At 44.6% G+C, this 14,612-nt stretch overlaps 2 protein-coding genes across 5 annotated transcripts in view; both read right to left on the bottom strand.

Annotated features, from left to right (window-relative positions):
- Nucleotides 1–14,612, bottom strand: part of LOC100588639 (HLA class I histocompatibility antigen, A-11 alpha chain-like) — a 462,712-nt gene that overhangs the window by 126,693 nt on the left and 321,407 nt on the right.
- On the bottom strand, nucleotides 11,596–13,411 carry RPP21 (ribonuclease P/MRP subunit p21). 4 transcript variants are annotated; one of them, XM_030803277.1, is made up of 5 exons: nucleotides 13,218–13,407; nucleotides 13,048–13,124; nucleotides 12,873–12,955; nucleotides 11,899–12,024; nucleotides 11,596–11,743 (listed from the first exon to the last, which is right to left on the bottom strand). In XM_030803277.1, exons 1-5 carry the CDS (start codon nucleotides 13,347–13,349, stop codon nucleotides 11,646–11,648), a joined length of 516 nt encoding a protein of 171 aa, XP_030659137.1. In that variant the 5' UTR covers nucleotides 13,350–13,407; the 3' UTR covers nucleotides 11,596–11,645. The 4 variants fall into 4 exon arrangements, with proteins under 4 accessions (XP_030659137.1, XP_003272076.2, XP_012358629.2 ...); XM_003272028.3 differs by having other exon boundaries at nucleotides 11,599–11,743; nucleotides 13,048–13,148; nucleotides 13,218–13,397; XM_012503176.2 differs by having other exon boundaries at nucleotides 11,604–11,743; nucleotides 11,892–12,024; nucleotides 13,048–13,148; nucleotides 13,218–13,408.

The following is a 14,612-nucleotide window of genomic DNA, read 5'->3' as shown; positions in this document are numbered from 1 at the left end:
CCAAGCGACAGAGGGGCGTCCAGCCGTCGGGGGCAGGCGGAAAGGAAGGCACAGCGGAGTGGAACCGCGCAGCGCACGCCACAAGCACCAGGATTTCATTTCACTGGGGCAGCGCGTGGGGTCCCGACGGGAGGGATGCGGGGTCAGCGCTTCTGCCTAGATACGCGACGCGGGGACCTTGGGGAGGCAGGTCTGCGATAACTCGACCCTGGACCACACCCTATGGCGGATTTGGTAGGTAGCCTCGGTGAAGGGCGGAGTCTTCCAAAGAAGGAATGGAGGAGCGGCGTCTTCCAAAGAAGGAATGGAGGAGCGGCGTCTTCCAAAGAAGGAATGGAGGAGCGGCAGGAACAGAGAGGAAGGCGGAGGGGCGAGGAGGAGGTTTCTTTCTGCGGCTCTATTTGGTAGGTTGATTGGTTTTCTCTGGGCTACAGCCCCCTCTAGCGTTTCTTATGCGCTGGGACTTCTGCCTTCTTTCATAGGTCAGTAAGGGTATTTTTCTATTTCCAATATTTGCGGAAATTTTTCACGACTGGACTCATCCTTCTTTACAATTTGGATTTCAGTTCCCCTAATAACGTTTTAACAATATCTTAAGAGGCAAGGAGGAAAGATTTTGTGCCCAGTTGGCCACCTTGAAGCCAGAGGCGTCTGTCATGGTCTTTTTCTCTTTTTTCTTGAGAAAGGGTCTTGCTCTGTCGCCCAGGCTGTGGTGCACTGGCGCCATCTCGGCTCACTGCAACCTCTGCCTCCCGGGTTCAAGCGATTCTCCCACCTCAGCCTCTCAGGTAACTGGGACTACAGGTATGCGCCACCACGCCCGGCTGATTTTTGTGTTTTTGGTAGAGATGGGGTTTCATCATGTTGGCCAGCTAGTCTCGAACTCCTGACCTCAAGTGATCTGCCCTCCTTGGCCTTCCAAAGTGCTGGGATTACAGGCGCAAACCACCGCACCCGGCCACTCATAGTCTTTTAGTAGGAGTATATTTAAGGGGCAGTCTTTGCATAATAATAGGAGAATTGAACTTTTAAAGTCAGATAAGGTGTGTGAGAGTCTCAACTAGTCCGCCGTCCAGTCATGAGACCTTGGACACGTCATGGAAATTATCTAAGCATTAATTAACTTATGTATCAAATGGATGTAATCAGGTACCATCCACACTGGGGTTTTAGGAAGGACCGATGTAATAAAGGGTGGGCTTTATTAATAACCTTCTTTTTATCTCACTAGTCATTGCTAATTTCTGCTGTTTTCTAGGTGACTCAAAACTAAACTCATGCCTCTGGCAGTCATTTATGGAGCAAATATTATATGCCAGGCAATGTTCAAGTGCTGAGAAAAATATAAGGCATAAAACACATAGTTACAAAACATAGCTATTAGACAGAGCCCCCACTTTCCAGGAACCCACAGTTGTAAAGAGGAGACAATAAAGCAATGACTTTGCAGTGTGATAGGAGCTAACGCAGAAATTTATGCAGGTGTTGTTGGTATTACAGGGGAGGAACCCTGCCTGGAGCATCAGGCTCAGAGGATCTGGGTAGAGCAGTGATTCTCAACCTCAGCATTATAGTGAGTACTTGATGTTTCAGGCCAGATAACTCTTTATTGTGGAGGTTGTCCTGTAAATTGTAGGATGTTTAGCAATATTCCTAGCCTCTACCCACTAGATGCCCGTAACATCAACACCTTCCTGATTGTGACAACACCAAAATATATCCAGACATTGCCACATGTCCTGAGGGAAGGGGGTTCACTTGAGAACTGATGTGCAGAAGACAGCTGAGACATCACTCAGAGTTGGATTTCCCAGAGGCATCTTTATTTGGCAGAATGACAGATTAGTTTTTCTTATTTTTAAAGACAGGATTTCACTCTGTTGGCCAGGCTGAAGTGCAGTGGCGAGATCATAGCTCACTGTAACCTGGAACTCCTGGGCTCAAGCGATCCTCCTGCCTCAGCCTCCCAAGTAGCTGGGACTATGCATGTCACCAGGCCCGGCTGATTTTTTTTCTTTAATTTTTATAGAGATAGCACCTCAATATGTTGCCCAGATTGGTTCTAAACTCCTGGCCTCAAGCGATTATTTTGCCTCAGCCCCCCAAAGTGCTAGGATTATAGACACACATGGCCCAAGTTAGTTTTTAATTTAGTTTTTTATTTATATTAATATATAATTGGTTCCTTAGTTATTTTAATGTATTAGAAAAATACTAGTTTTAAATTGAAAGTAGAGATACAATTCTTTTCTTTAAATATATTTGGGCAAAAGTGATACTGCAGAAAATAGTGAATGAAAGAAAATAAAAACAATAGCATCCAACCACATACAAGTCCTGACAATTTTGTAACCATCATGCTATTTCACTCTCCACTGCAAACTCAGCCTCCTGTTGTACTTGTTTAGATTAGGACCTGGAGAGTTTGGGGCAGGGCGCAGGCAGAGCAGTTCAAGGCAAACCTCCCCTCCAGGGCACGGCCCCCTACTCCTGCTTAGAAATACCCAGCATTCCAAAGAGAATGTTCCCCTTCTTCTCCCTAGGCCTTTATCTCTCCTTGGGTTTCAGGCAAAGGACTTCAAGACTGAGGAATTCTTACAAGTTTTCCTTAGGCTGCACTGCCCTTGAGCTCTGAAGCAAAATTGCGTCTGATGCCCAAGAGCATAGGAGGTGAGAGTGAAGGGAAGAGGTAGGTGCAGCTGCTTTTACCAGAGAGTCGGTGGTGCTAAAAGCCTGAGCTGGGGAGCTCGCTGCCATCTCTGCCTAGGAGTTCTCTGTCTCAGGAGCTTTAATCTTCCTAAAACATGATTGGCTCACTCACTGCACACGTTTTCAGTCCATCTGCCCCTGACCCACATCCTTGCCTAGGGTCCCCTTGAAGCACAGCAAGGATGATTTGGGTCAGAGAAGTTAAGCCTCGTTTATTTTAGGAAATGAAAAAATAGACAGATCAGGATGGGTCAATCCATTTGTTAAGTAGAGATGGGACAGTTTGGGATACAATACCCATAAATCACATTTGTGCAGTTCTTGATTTTTTTTTTTTTTACACTAGGCTGGAATAGGACTACAAAATTTCTCGACTTTTTTATAAAGGTGTTTCCCACCCACTGGACCCTGATCACTTGAAAGAGTTACTTCTGTACACATTTACACAAATCATTATTAGGGCCCTATAACAGAAACACACACACACACACAGAAACTGTTATTTATCAGGTGATCAAAACCCAAAGATTTGATGATGCCTTATTGCGCTGGTGAAAGTAAGGTAATCAGACACTATTTTGTGTCTTGTTTTGTATGGGGAGTAAATTGATGTAGTTTCTGTGAAAGGCAACTGGTATTTTCCATCAAAATTTAACTGCAAAAGTATTTGATCTGGCAACTTAACCTTTAGAAATTTATCATGTGGATACAGACCCAGGTGTAAATAAAATGTGAGCAAAAATATTAAGCATAGTACTCTTTTCACTTCAAAGTTGTTTTTATCGTGAACAATAACATGACATAAATGCAAAAAAGTACAGCTAAATGAATCATACATGCAATGTACCTACTATCTTACTTGAGAAATTAAACGTTGCTGGCAGCCCAGGTGCCTCTACTCCAGCAATCACATCCCCTCCCAATTGACTACTACCCTGAATTTTCAGGTGATGTTTTCTTGCTTTATTTTCAGTTTTCCCACCTAAGAAGAGATCCCTAAATAGTAAATTATATGTCTGTATGTATATTCATATTTTATTGTTTTTGAACAGTACATAAATGGAATCACACAATATGTGTTCTTTTGTATCTGGAGTTTTGCTGAATAGCATGTTTTTTTTGGTTTGATTTTTTTCTTTCTTTCTTTTTTTTTTTTCTTTTACAGAGTTTCACTCTTGTTGCCCAGGCTGGAGAGCAATGGCGTGATCTTGGCTCACGGCAACCTCCGCCTCCCAGGTTCAAGCGATTCTCTTGCCTCAGCCTCCTGAGTAGCTAGGATTACAGGCATGTGCCACCAATTCCGGCTAATTTTGTATTTTTAGCAGAGATGGGGTTTCTCCATGTTGGTCAGGTGGGTCTCGAACTCCTGACCTCAGGTGATCCACCAGCCTCAGCTTCCCCAAGTGCTGGGATTACAGGCGTGAGCCACCACACCCAGCCACTGAATAGTATGTTTTGAAGACTCATCCATGCTGGATGTATAGCCATACCTAAGCTTTACATATTGTTTATGGGCAGAACATTTGAAAGAATGTAAATACCCAACAGGGAGCAGACTAAATTATGGTATATCCACATAATAGAATATTATACAGTGATGAAAAATAATGAAGCTGATGTTAGATACTAAAATGGTAAGAGCACTAAGTTTTCTTTGCTAAATAAAAAGCAGTATATGACCCATATAATAGTATTCTACCATTTGTATGAAAGAAAAATTTAAATCAATACCAACGTGTTTATATATATTTACAAAAATATCCAGAATGTTTTTACAGTATTCTCCTCTGGGAGATAAAATGGGTAGCTGGAAAATTAATTCCCATATCTATTTGCATACTTTCTGAATTTCCTGCTACTTGCATGTATTACCTACTGAAAATGAGGCTAGAGAGTGAAACAAAATATTGCCCAGTCACACAGCTAGCCAATGTCAGAGCCTGGACTCAGCCCATCCCAGTTATAGGGATTTTAGGCCAGATCTCTTTCTACAACTGTAAAGCCAAGAAGGAATGAATCAACAATTAGCTTTATACTCCATAATCTGGGAAAGCCTAAAAGCATACTCCAACTGAGCCTGAATGTTGGTTTGTTCATTTTCCCCACAGTTCCTCTTCAAGAGACAGTTTCAATCCCACAGTTCTGGTTAAATTCCACTGGGCTGAAACGGGTAATTTCAGAATGACCCACCACAAAGCAGGACACATCCCTAAATGACAGGCTTTGGTCAGGATGGCATAATTAGTTCACGCTTGGGCAAAGACTCTCTGCCCCAAATTACATGGCAATAAGAAAAATGTAAAAAGAGAAAACTTATAGTTAAGGACAAGAGAAACACCACTCTCTATGAAGAATGGGTCATCAACAGAAAGCAAAGGCAGCGGGAAGGGCTGATGCTTCCAGCATGCTGTTTGTCAGGAGACTGGCTGAAGGCAGGCTCTCTCCTGAAAGAAATTGCCACTGACCACTGCTTGCAGCTGAGGCTTCATAAGAAGCCCCAGGCCAGGCAGATGGGAGGACTCAAGTGCAGCTTGGAGAGGAGGCATTCACTGAAGCCTTAGTGAACCAGCAGATTACTTCACACAATCTGTAGAAATCAACTCAAAATGTATTAAACGCACAAATGTACCAGGTAAAACTCTAAAAGAATTCTTTTCCATTACAAGAAAAAAAAAACAAAAAACCAACCAAAACCTTAGGTCTTTGTCAGCCATGGCTGCTATAACAAATACCACAGACTGGGTGGCTTATACAACAGACATTTATCTCTCACAGTTTTGGAGGTGATAGCAGATTCAGTTCCAGTGAGGACCCTCTTCCTGGCATACAGATGACTGCCTTCTTTCCGTGTCCTCACAAGGTAGGGAAAGAGAGCTCCAATCTCCCTCTTCTTAAAAGAGCACTAATCTCATCACGGAGGCCCCACCCTCCTGACCTCATCTAAACTTAATTACCTCCCCAGGGTCCCACCTCCAGATACCACCACACTGGGGGTTAGGGCTTCAACATATGAATTTTAGGGGAACACAAACATTTAGCCCATAACACCCTTCAAAGCAAAAAGAAAAGAACACCATGAAATCCACTGGAAAAATAGGGGAAAACATTTGAATAGGCAGTTCAAAGAAAGAGGAAAATGAATGATGATGACTTATTTGAAGCTACACAGTATCACTGGCAATAAGAGAAGCTCAAGTTACAACAAGAAAGGGAAACAGTTGATACTGATTAGATTGTGACAAAGATTAAGAAGTCAGTTAAAATCAACTGAGCATGTAAAGAAAGATAAACTTGGTATATTGCTAGGGAGTATACACTGTGGAAGCTGAAGGAAAATTTGTCTTTCCTCAGGTAACTTCCATATACAAAAACCTAGAATCCAATTTGTAATTGTGGCTAAGTACTCCAGAGGCCCACTCTCATAGGTCCATGGTCTAGAATTCTACTACAGAGATATATATGGTAACATATAGTTGGAAGCAAACTAGTTGACTATCCATAAGAAAAGGGATAAACAAAATGTTTTGGCCGGGCACGGTGGCTCACGCCTGTAATCCCAGCACTTTGGGAGGCCGAGGCGGGCGGATCACGAGGTCAGGAGATCGAGACCATCCTGGCTAACACGGTGAAACCCCATCTCTACTAAAAATACAAAAAATTAGCCGGGCGAGGTGGTGGGCGCCTGTAGTCCCAGCTATGCGGGAGGCTGAGGCAGGAGAATGGCGTGAACCCCGGGGGGTGGAGCCTACAGTGAGCCGAGATCGCGCCACTGCACTCCAGCCTGGGTGAAAGAGCGAGACTCCGTCTCAAAAAAAACAAAAAAACAAAAAACCAAAATGTTTTAAAAGCATAATCTATGGCAGTCCAAAACACTGAATTAGATGTATATATAGTACACAGAGCTTAAAAAACGTTGTTGGCCGGGTGCAGTGGCTCACGCCTGTAATCCCGGCACTTTGGGAGGCCGAGGCAGGTGGATCACGAGGTCAAGAGATCGAGACCATCCTGGTTAACACGGTGAAACCCCGTCTCTACTAAAAATATAAAATATTAGCCGGGATGGTGGCAGGTGCCTGTTGTCCCAGCTACTCGGGAGGCTGAGGCAGGAGAATGGCGTCACCCTGGGAGGCGGAGCTTGCAGTGAGCCAAGATCGCGCCACTGCACTCCAGCTTGGGCGACAGAGTGAGACTCTGTCTCAAAAAAAAAAAAAAAAAGTTGTCAAAAAGATAAAATGGTCTCTGCAAGCTCCATGTCCTAGGTATAGTCCTTCCTATCCTGCTGCCAGATCAGTGTGATCCCTGCAGGGTGGAAGCCCAGGGCCCAGCACCTCAGGGTGATATTACAGTCAGAGATGGGGTCATAGTGGGTGCTGGTGGGGAGTACCTTTGGGGGTCTGAAGAAAAGGGTCAGAGGAAATTTAGAACATTCATTTCCCTTCCATAGGCCATTCAACAGGGCTCATTGATCGCCCTAAGAAGGAAAGGATTTTAGGAAGAGAAACTCAGATACCCACATCTACTCTAAGAGTCCAGGGGGAACACTTTCCTGTTTCAAAGCAGAGTGAGGCAGGATATAGTTGGGTGCACCAGGTCTGAAAGGAGGTGAGGGGGTCCTAATTAAGTAGTGAGGGCCAGGGTTAGAACAAGCTCCAAAAAGAATCAGGATGGAGGCAGAAGATAAGGTCTGAGAGAGACAGTTCAGTTCTTCAGGAAGTAGCTGCAAGATCATGAAAATTAAAAACTTTCATACATCAAAATATACTATCAAGAGAGTAAAAAGACAATCCACGGAATGAAAGAAAATGTTTGCAAATCATATATCTGATAAGGGTCTAGTATTCAGAATATATAAAGAATTCTTAAAACTCAAAACATAAAGGCAACCTATTTTTTTTTAAATGGGCAAAGGTCTTAAAAGGACCTTTTTCCAAAGAAAATATACAAATAGCCAACAAACACATGAAAAGATGCTCAACATCATTAGTCGTTAGAGAACTGTATATCAAAACCACAAAGAGGTTTTGTGGTTTTTGTCTAGTGTTTTGGACTGACTTCTAGTGGTTTTATGCCCACTAGAATGTATTATAGGATGGCTATAATAAACAACGAAACAAACTGAAAGTAAGTGTAGATGAGGATGGAGAGAAATTAGAACTATGTGCACTGCTGGTGGGAGTGCAAAATGGTGCAGCAGCCATGAAGAGCAGTTTGGTAGTTCCTCAAAAAGTTAAAACATAAAACTATCAAATGAACCACACCTATATCCTCCAACAAAAAAATTAAAAACAGATACTCAAACAGAACCTTGTACACAAATGTTCATAGCAGCACTGTTCACAATAGCCAAAAAGCAGAAATAACGGAAGTGTCCATTGATGGCTGAATGGGTAAACAAAATGTGGTATATCCATATAATTGGCTACTATTCAGCCATAGAAATGAATGAAATACTGATATTTGCTACAGCATGGATGAACCCTGAAAATATTATGCTAAGTGAAAGAAATCAAGACACAATAAGCCACAAATTGTATGATTCCATTTATATGAAATATACAGAATAGACAAATCCGTAAAGGCAGAAAACAGATTAGTGGTTGCTAAGGGCTGGAATAGGGAAAAATTGGAAGTGACTCTTTAATGGAAACAGGTTTCTGTTTGGGATGATGAAAAAGATCTGGAACTAGACAGTGGTGGTGATTGTATAATATTGCAAATGTACTTAATGCCACTGAATTGTACACTTTAAAATGGCTAAAATGATACCTTTTAAGTTAAGTATATTTTACCACAATAAAAAGAGGAACCACTGGGGGGCACTGGGTGAGGATGTAGGGGACATTTCAGTATGCTCTTTGCAGCTTCCAGTGAATCTATAATATTTCAAAATAGTTTTGAAAATTTATTAAGCAGTTACTAAGCATAGGCACTATCTTCATAGTGATACAATTGTTTTAAATTAGAGATACACACTGATTTATTATGGTGACAATAACTCAGATTCCTCAATGTCCAAGACCTGTCTTTTCTAATGCTTTTGCTACTTGAATTCAGAATAACAGTCTCTCAATCCTTCTCTCTTTTGCCTCCTGACAATAATGATACTCGTTTTTACTAGTTTTGAAAGTGCTAAATGAACTTAATGTTCAGGGAGTGACTAAGGCATAGTTTCTATGGTTACTGGAAGACCTCATCTCTTGATTCGATTTGAATAACCTAAGTTTCTTCTCTCTCCTTTAATTTTGAGTCCTAAAAGGGCATAAATTTTGAGTTATTGAACTGCTAGAAACACTTGAGAAAGCTACTGCATTCCAGGGATTCAGTTTATTTTCATCTTTCATCTAGGAAATCTATTTTTGCATATAATATGCCACTACCACATATCTTTATGATGTATCTGTATTAATACATAGAATCATATATCAATGTATAGAATATAAATGTCATATATGTAATCACATATTTATAATTAAACATGAAAAAGGACAGTTTTGGAAAGAGGAAGAGGGCTGTGATCTTTAGAGTTATATGTTGATGGAAACCTACAACAAATAAACCACAAAGACTCACAAGTGAACCAGATTCCAGATCCTGTTTTGTCTGCCCCTCGTCCTAACTGGGACCTGATTCCCATGATCTCCCACATGAGAAGAATCACTTAGTGACTGAGCCATGAAATCAAAACTCAGTTTCCCCACTGCTATCCCACTGTAGACATGTTCAGTCACGTGCAATCATAGCACACTCAAGGCAAACTTAGCCAAAGATCAGATTAAGTGTGCAAGAGTCAACGAGCTCAGTCATCCCAAATTAAACTAACTGGAGGAGCCATGGAAGGTAAGCTGAGGATGCAAAGGGCCCAGGTATGCATGAGGTGTTACTTTCAGGCTACACATTTTTGTTGGACTGAAAGTTGGCCCAGGTAGGCACTATTTCCAGAAATAAATTGTCAAAGGATAACTCAGAAACATTTACTTACATGTACACTGTTTAGTATTTTCTACACAAATAATTTACTGACACGTGAAGGAGGCAGTGGAGAGACCAAGTCAGGGACAAAGGCAAAACAAGGATGTGGTAGATCAGTGATCCCCAACCTTTTTGGCAGTAGGGACGGGTTAACCAGGGACTGGTTTCGTGAAAAGCAATGTTTCCATGGAGCAGGAAGGGTATGGTTCCGGGATGAAACTATTTCACCCCAGATCATCAGCAATTAGATTATCGTAAGAAGCATGCAACCTAGATCCCTTGCATGCGCAGTTCACAGTAGGGTTCATGCTCCTATGTGAATCTAATGCTGCCACTGATTTGACAGGAGGTAGAGCTCAGGCACTAATGCTGGCCCATCCCTCCCTTCCACCCCTGCTCACCTCCTACTGGGTAGCCTGGTTCCTCACAGGGCCTGGGGCTTGGGGACCCCTGTGGTAGATTGTTACATCGGTGATCCCCAGGGAACTAATGAACCTCCCAGCGTTCAAACTCCAGTGTAGCCCCTTCCACATTGAATCTGGCATTGGCACTGTGCCTTGCTTTGGCCAAGGGAACATTAGCAAGTGTGACCCCAACAGAGTCTTGATAAGCACTTACTTTTTTTTTTTTGAGACAGAGTCTCACTCTGTCACACAGGCCTGAATGCAGCGGCGCAATCTTGGCCCACTGCAACTCTGCCTCCTGGGTTCAAGTGATTCTCCTGCCTCAGCCTCCCGAGTAGCTGGAATTACAAGTGCCTGCTACCACGCCCTGCTAGTTTTTTTGTATTTTTAGTACAGACAGGGTTCCACCATGTTGTCCGGCTGGTCTCAAACTCCTGAACTCAAGTGATGCGCCTGCCTCGGCCTCACAAAGTGCTGGGATCACAGGCGTGAACCACAGCACCCACCCAAACACTTACATATTGGGATGCTTTTGTAGAAGCCAGAGGGGATGTTAAGAAATACAACTACCCTGAGACAGCCATGCTGTGAGAACATCAAAGCTAGCGAGGGAGCAAGGCTACTTGGAGAAGCAATGAGGTGCTAAACATGTGAGTGAAATTTCTTGGGGCTTCTAGACCACCTACCAGACACCAGCTAAATGCAGCTATGTAAGCTCATTTCATATGGAACAGAAGAACCACCCAGCCAAAGTCTTTCAGAATTCCTAGTTCACAGAACCAGAGGAAATAATAAATCATTATGTTTTAAGCTCCAACATGATGAACTGATTTTTTTATACAGCAATCGATAAGCAAACACAGGGTTTATAAGAGAAATAAAAGAAAACTGCATTCTGGAGGTAGTAAATTTTGTTTGTATGCTTTTGGCATAACCTTATTAGCTGGCATTTAGCAAAAAGGTCAGTCTAGGAATTCTGTACTTCAGTAGGCTTTCTAGGGATATTGAAGAAAACATTTTAGTTGTTTATTCTTAAGAAAACTCTGAGAGTTTACCTGTGGGACATAATTGCAAAATGTCCGTCGGTGTCCTTTGTTAGCATCTTTGACTTTGTTAGTTCAGGTTTGTGCCATTTCCTTTATCAGAATTTTATTAAAGACAACTTTGAGACTGGGAAAAGACCTGAGTCTTTTCTATGAGTGGGCCTAGAGGATACAAACACTCTCCCCTGCCCCATATTTTTCCCCTTGTTTAAAAACAGCAGCAGTGGCATCATTCTCTCCAGCTCTTCAGTCAGCAATTACGGCTGCCCCAACATGGAATGCCCTAAGGTGGCTCAGGACATTGATAGGGAACTGGGGCCATGGCCTTGGAAATGCAAGCTGCTGAGTGAGGCCAAGTGGTCTATGGAAATCACGATCTCCCTGCATGGTGGGATTACAAAGGTGACCAAAAAACAGAGACAGAAACAGAAGAAAATGGAATTAAGAGTTGAAATACCCACAGAACAGAATCATGGAATGTAAAACAAGTAAACTTTATTTGGGAGATGGGGTGAATCCATCACTGGTTACTGGGACCCTGAGTCTGCATTTTCTCCTCAGGAAGGCAGTCTGAAATGGAGTGGGCTGTGTTTGGCAAGGGTTGTAGTGGTTTGGAATCTGAGTAAATGAGCAGAATCAGAGAAGCAGAATTAGTTTTCTGACTGTGGTACTTCTCACACCAACCCAGAACCTGTCCATGTGTCCTCTTCACTCTACGTTCTCCGTTGTCCCTATCCTCTGGGGTGTCCTCCATTTTCTCCCTCACCTCTCACCTGCTTGGCTCCCGAGCTGGGCCTCAGGCCTGTCTCCCCAGAGTAAATGCCCGGGATCATTGAGGAAGCGTTGGCTGCGCTGGCATGTTAGGCAGGTCTGTACGGTCCAGCGCTGTCCCCTGCAGCCTAAGGTGAACATGGGAAAAAGAGTGTCCACGTTTAGAAGTAACGGTCTCTTGCTGCCAGTTTTGCCTCCAGTGTTTTTCAGTAGGTAGCCCGGCTCCCCCACCACACCCCGAATTTGAATGCACATTTGATGGTGTCAGGCCTCGGCATAAGCTCCATCGATTTCCTGGAACTCTTTAAGATAAAGTTAAAACTCCCTAACAAAACTTCAAGAACTGGCCTGTTTCCCTCTCCAGTCTCATGTCTTGCCCTCCTACCTCAAACTCCAGCCTCCTGAACTCTCATTTCCTTGACAGCACCACAAGCTCTCTTGTCTCAGAGTCTTCACACATGCCTAGAATTTCCATCTCTCATTCCCTTTGCTTATCATGAACTTCGCTACCACTGGTATGAGTAACTGAGCATTCTGCTCCCCCAGTTAATCTTTTTCTACACCATTTTGTTTCTTAGCCTGTCCCATCAGACCGTAATTTCAATGAGAATGATGAATCTACCACAGTACCTGACCTGACACATTTTAGAAAATAAGTATTTGCTTAATAAATGAATGGTGATGGGAATCATGTCCTCCACAAAGCCGAATAACATCTATTATTGTGCATGGGTGGGGTTGCCTCTTAAAAGTTATTCTTTATTGCCCACACTGGAAGAAAAAAAAAAAAAGCCAAGCCCAAACCCTAGTTTGTGCAAGTGGCGTTAGCAACTTAATCCAAACCCGAAGAAGGAAGACTCCTGCGAATCCCACACCCAACATCCATCTAAAGTGAGAAAGGCGTTGTTGACCTTCAGTGCCCGCCCCCCCGCGCCCCCAATGCTCCGCAATCTTCCACCTCGGTTGGAGCACTCACGTCTCTGGCGCTGGGTGCAGGTGAGGCCCGGGACAAGGAGGGAAGAGCAGCCTCGACACAGAGTCCTCTTCACCGAGGGGTCCCTGGGGGCAGAGGAGGATAGTGGTCCGGCGCCCGCGCTCCCTCTCGCGTTCCTCCCGCGTCCCGCCCGCCGCCCCCCCCGTGGCTGTCTCACCGCCGCAAGACGAGCCGCTTCGCAATGGTCCTCTCAGTGTAGCAGTAAAACCTCGCCAGCGCCTGGTTCTCGGGGTCCTGGGCAAGGACACAATGGGCGGCCTGCGGGAGGGGAGCGGTCACTCTGGGACGCCGAGCACCGTCCCCGTGGGGCCCTTGTCGCAGACTCACCTGGTACAGGAAGTTGAGCCTCTGGAAGGCCTCTCGGTCCTTCACCGGCCCCGCCATCAGCGCCGCGCTCCAGGGCCGCCCGCAGCCCCACCCCTCGCACAGCCCCGCCCGGGCGTCCGCGCGAGGCCTCATGGGAAGCGTAGTCCCCACGCCCTCGGGCGCCTCCCGGAGGCCTCACAGACTCATCTGTTTCTAAACCCAACCCCAGCAATCCATGCCCAGGGTCCCTTTATGAATTTTCAGTGGTTTTGTCTTCCTCAAGCTCATGACCAATTATATCACGTAGAGACCTAGTGGAGCAGGTGAGGATCTTAAATCAGCTATTTTCAGGACAGAAGGCTGGTCTCTTTGTGTAGCTAGGTTGGGGAGATGGTTATGTGCAATTTATACCCAGCTAGAGCTTCTGCCCTACTCTCCTGAGGTCCGAAGCAGATGCCTGTAAGATCTACAGACGGAAGGCACAGAGGTAATACATTAAAAAAAAGCACTGGTGCCAGTGGGGGTGAAAGTGGGAAGGATCATGAGGATGCTGGAGGGAGGGAAAAGGACTCCTGGTCCTCAGAAAGCAGTTTACTCCTACTATTCCACCTACCAAAGAAACACACTTCCTGTTATGCAGTGCTGGACACACAGTAGGTGATCCTCACTTTCTGAGTGAATGGTTTCTAACTCCTAGGCTTAGGTACAGCACAGAAGTCTGTCAACAGCATCCCCTGCCCCTGAAACTTCACCCCACTCCCCACACTGACATTCACCTCACACCCCTCCCTCTGACTTCTTCTATCTTCCATTTCTTCTGTCTGGTGTCCTGTGACTCACAGTGACTATCAGTTACTGAAGTCAGAAGCAGAGGGACATGAATTGGAGGGGTAGAAGATGAATGAACCCTGAGATGGGGAGGGCAGCATAAGTCAGGAGAGGATAAGACGTCTCTCCACTTTCAGACCCAATGCCAGGTGGCAGCAGACAAGCAGGGCTCCAGCTGGGAGGAAGGACATGGCTGAAACCTCCTCTGGAACTAGTTTCACAAGGGTCCTCAGACTCAAATGAGAGAGGTGTGTTTAAAATGTAGATGTAGGCTGGGCGCGGTGGCTCACACCTGTAATCCTAGCACTTTGGGTGGCTGAGGCAGGCAGATTACTTGAGTTCAGGAGTTCGAGACCAGCCTGTCCAACATGGCAAAACCCTGTCTCTACTAAAATTAGCCGGGTGTGGTAGTGCATGGCTATAGTCTCAGCTACTCTGGAGGCTGAGGCAAGACAATTGCTTGAACCTGGGAGGCGGAGGTTGCAGTGAGCTGAGATCACCACTGCACTCCAGCCTGGGCGACAGAGCAAGACTCTGTCTCATAAATAAATAAATAAAATGTAGATGCCCAGGCCCACCCCAGACCTT

This window comes from Nomascus leucogenys, chromosome 22a, assembly GCF_006542625.1.
Source record: "Nomascus leucogenys isolate Asia chromosome 22a, Asia_NLE_v1, whole genome shotgun sequence".
NCBI lineage: Eukaryota > Metazoa > Chordata > Mammalia > Primates > Hylobatidae > Nomascus > Nomascus leucogenys.
Note: the sequence above shows the minus strand (reverse complement) of the source record. Positions and strands in the feature narration are given on the sequence as shown.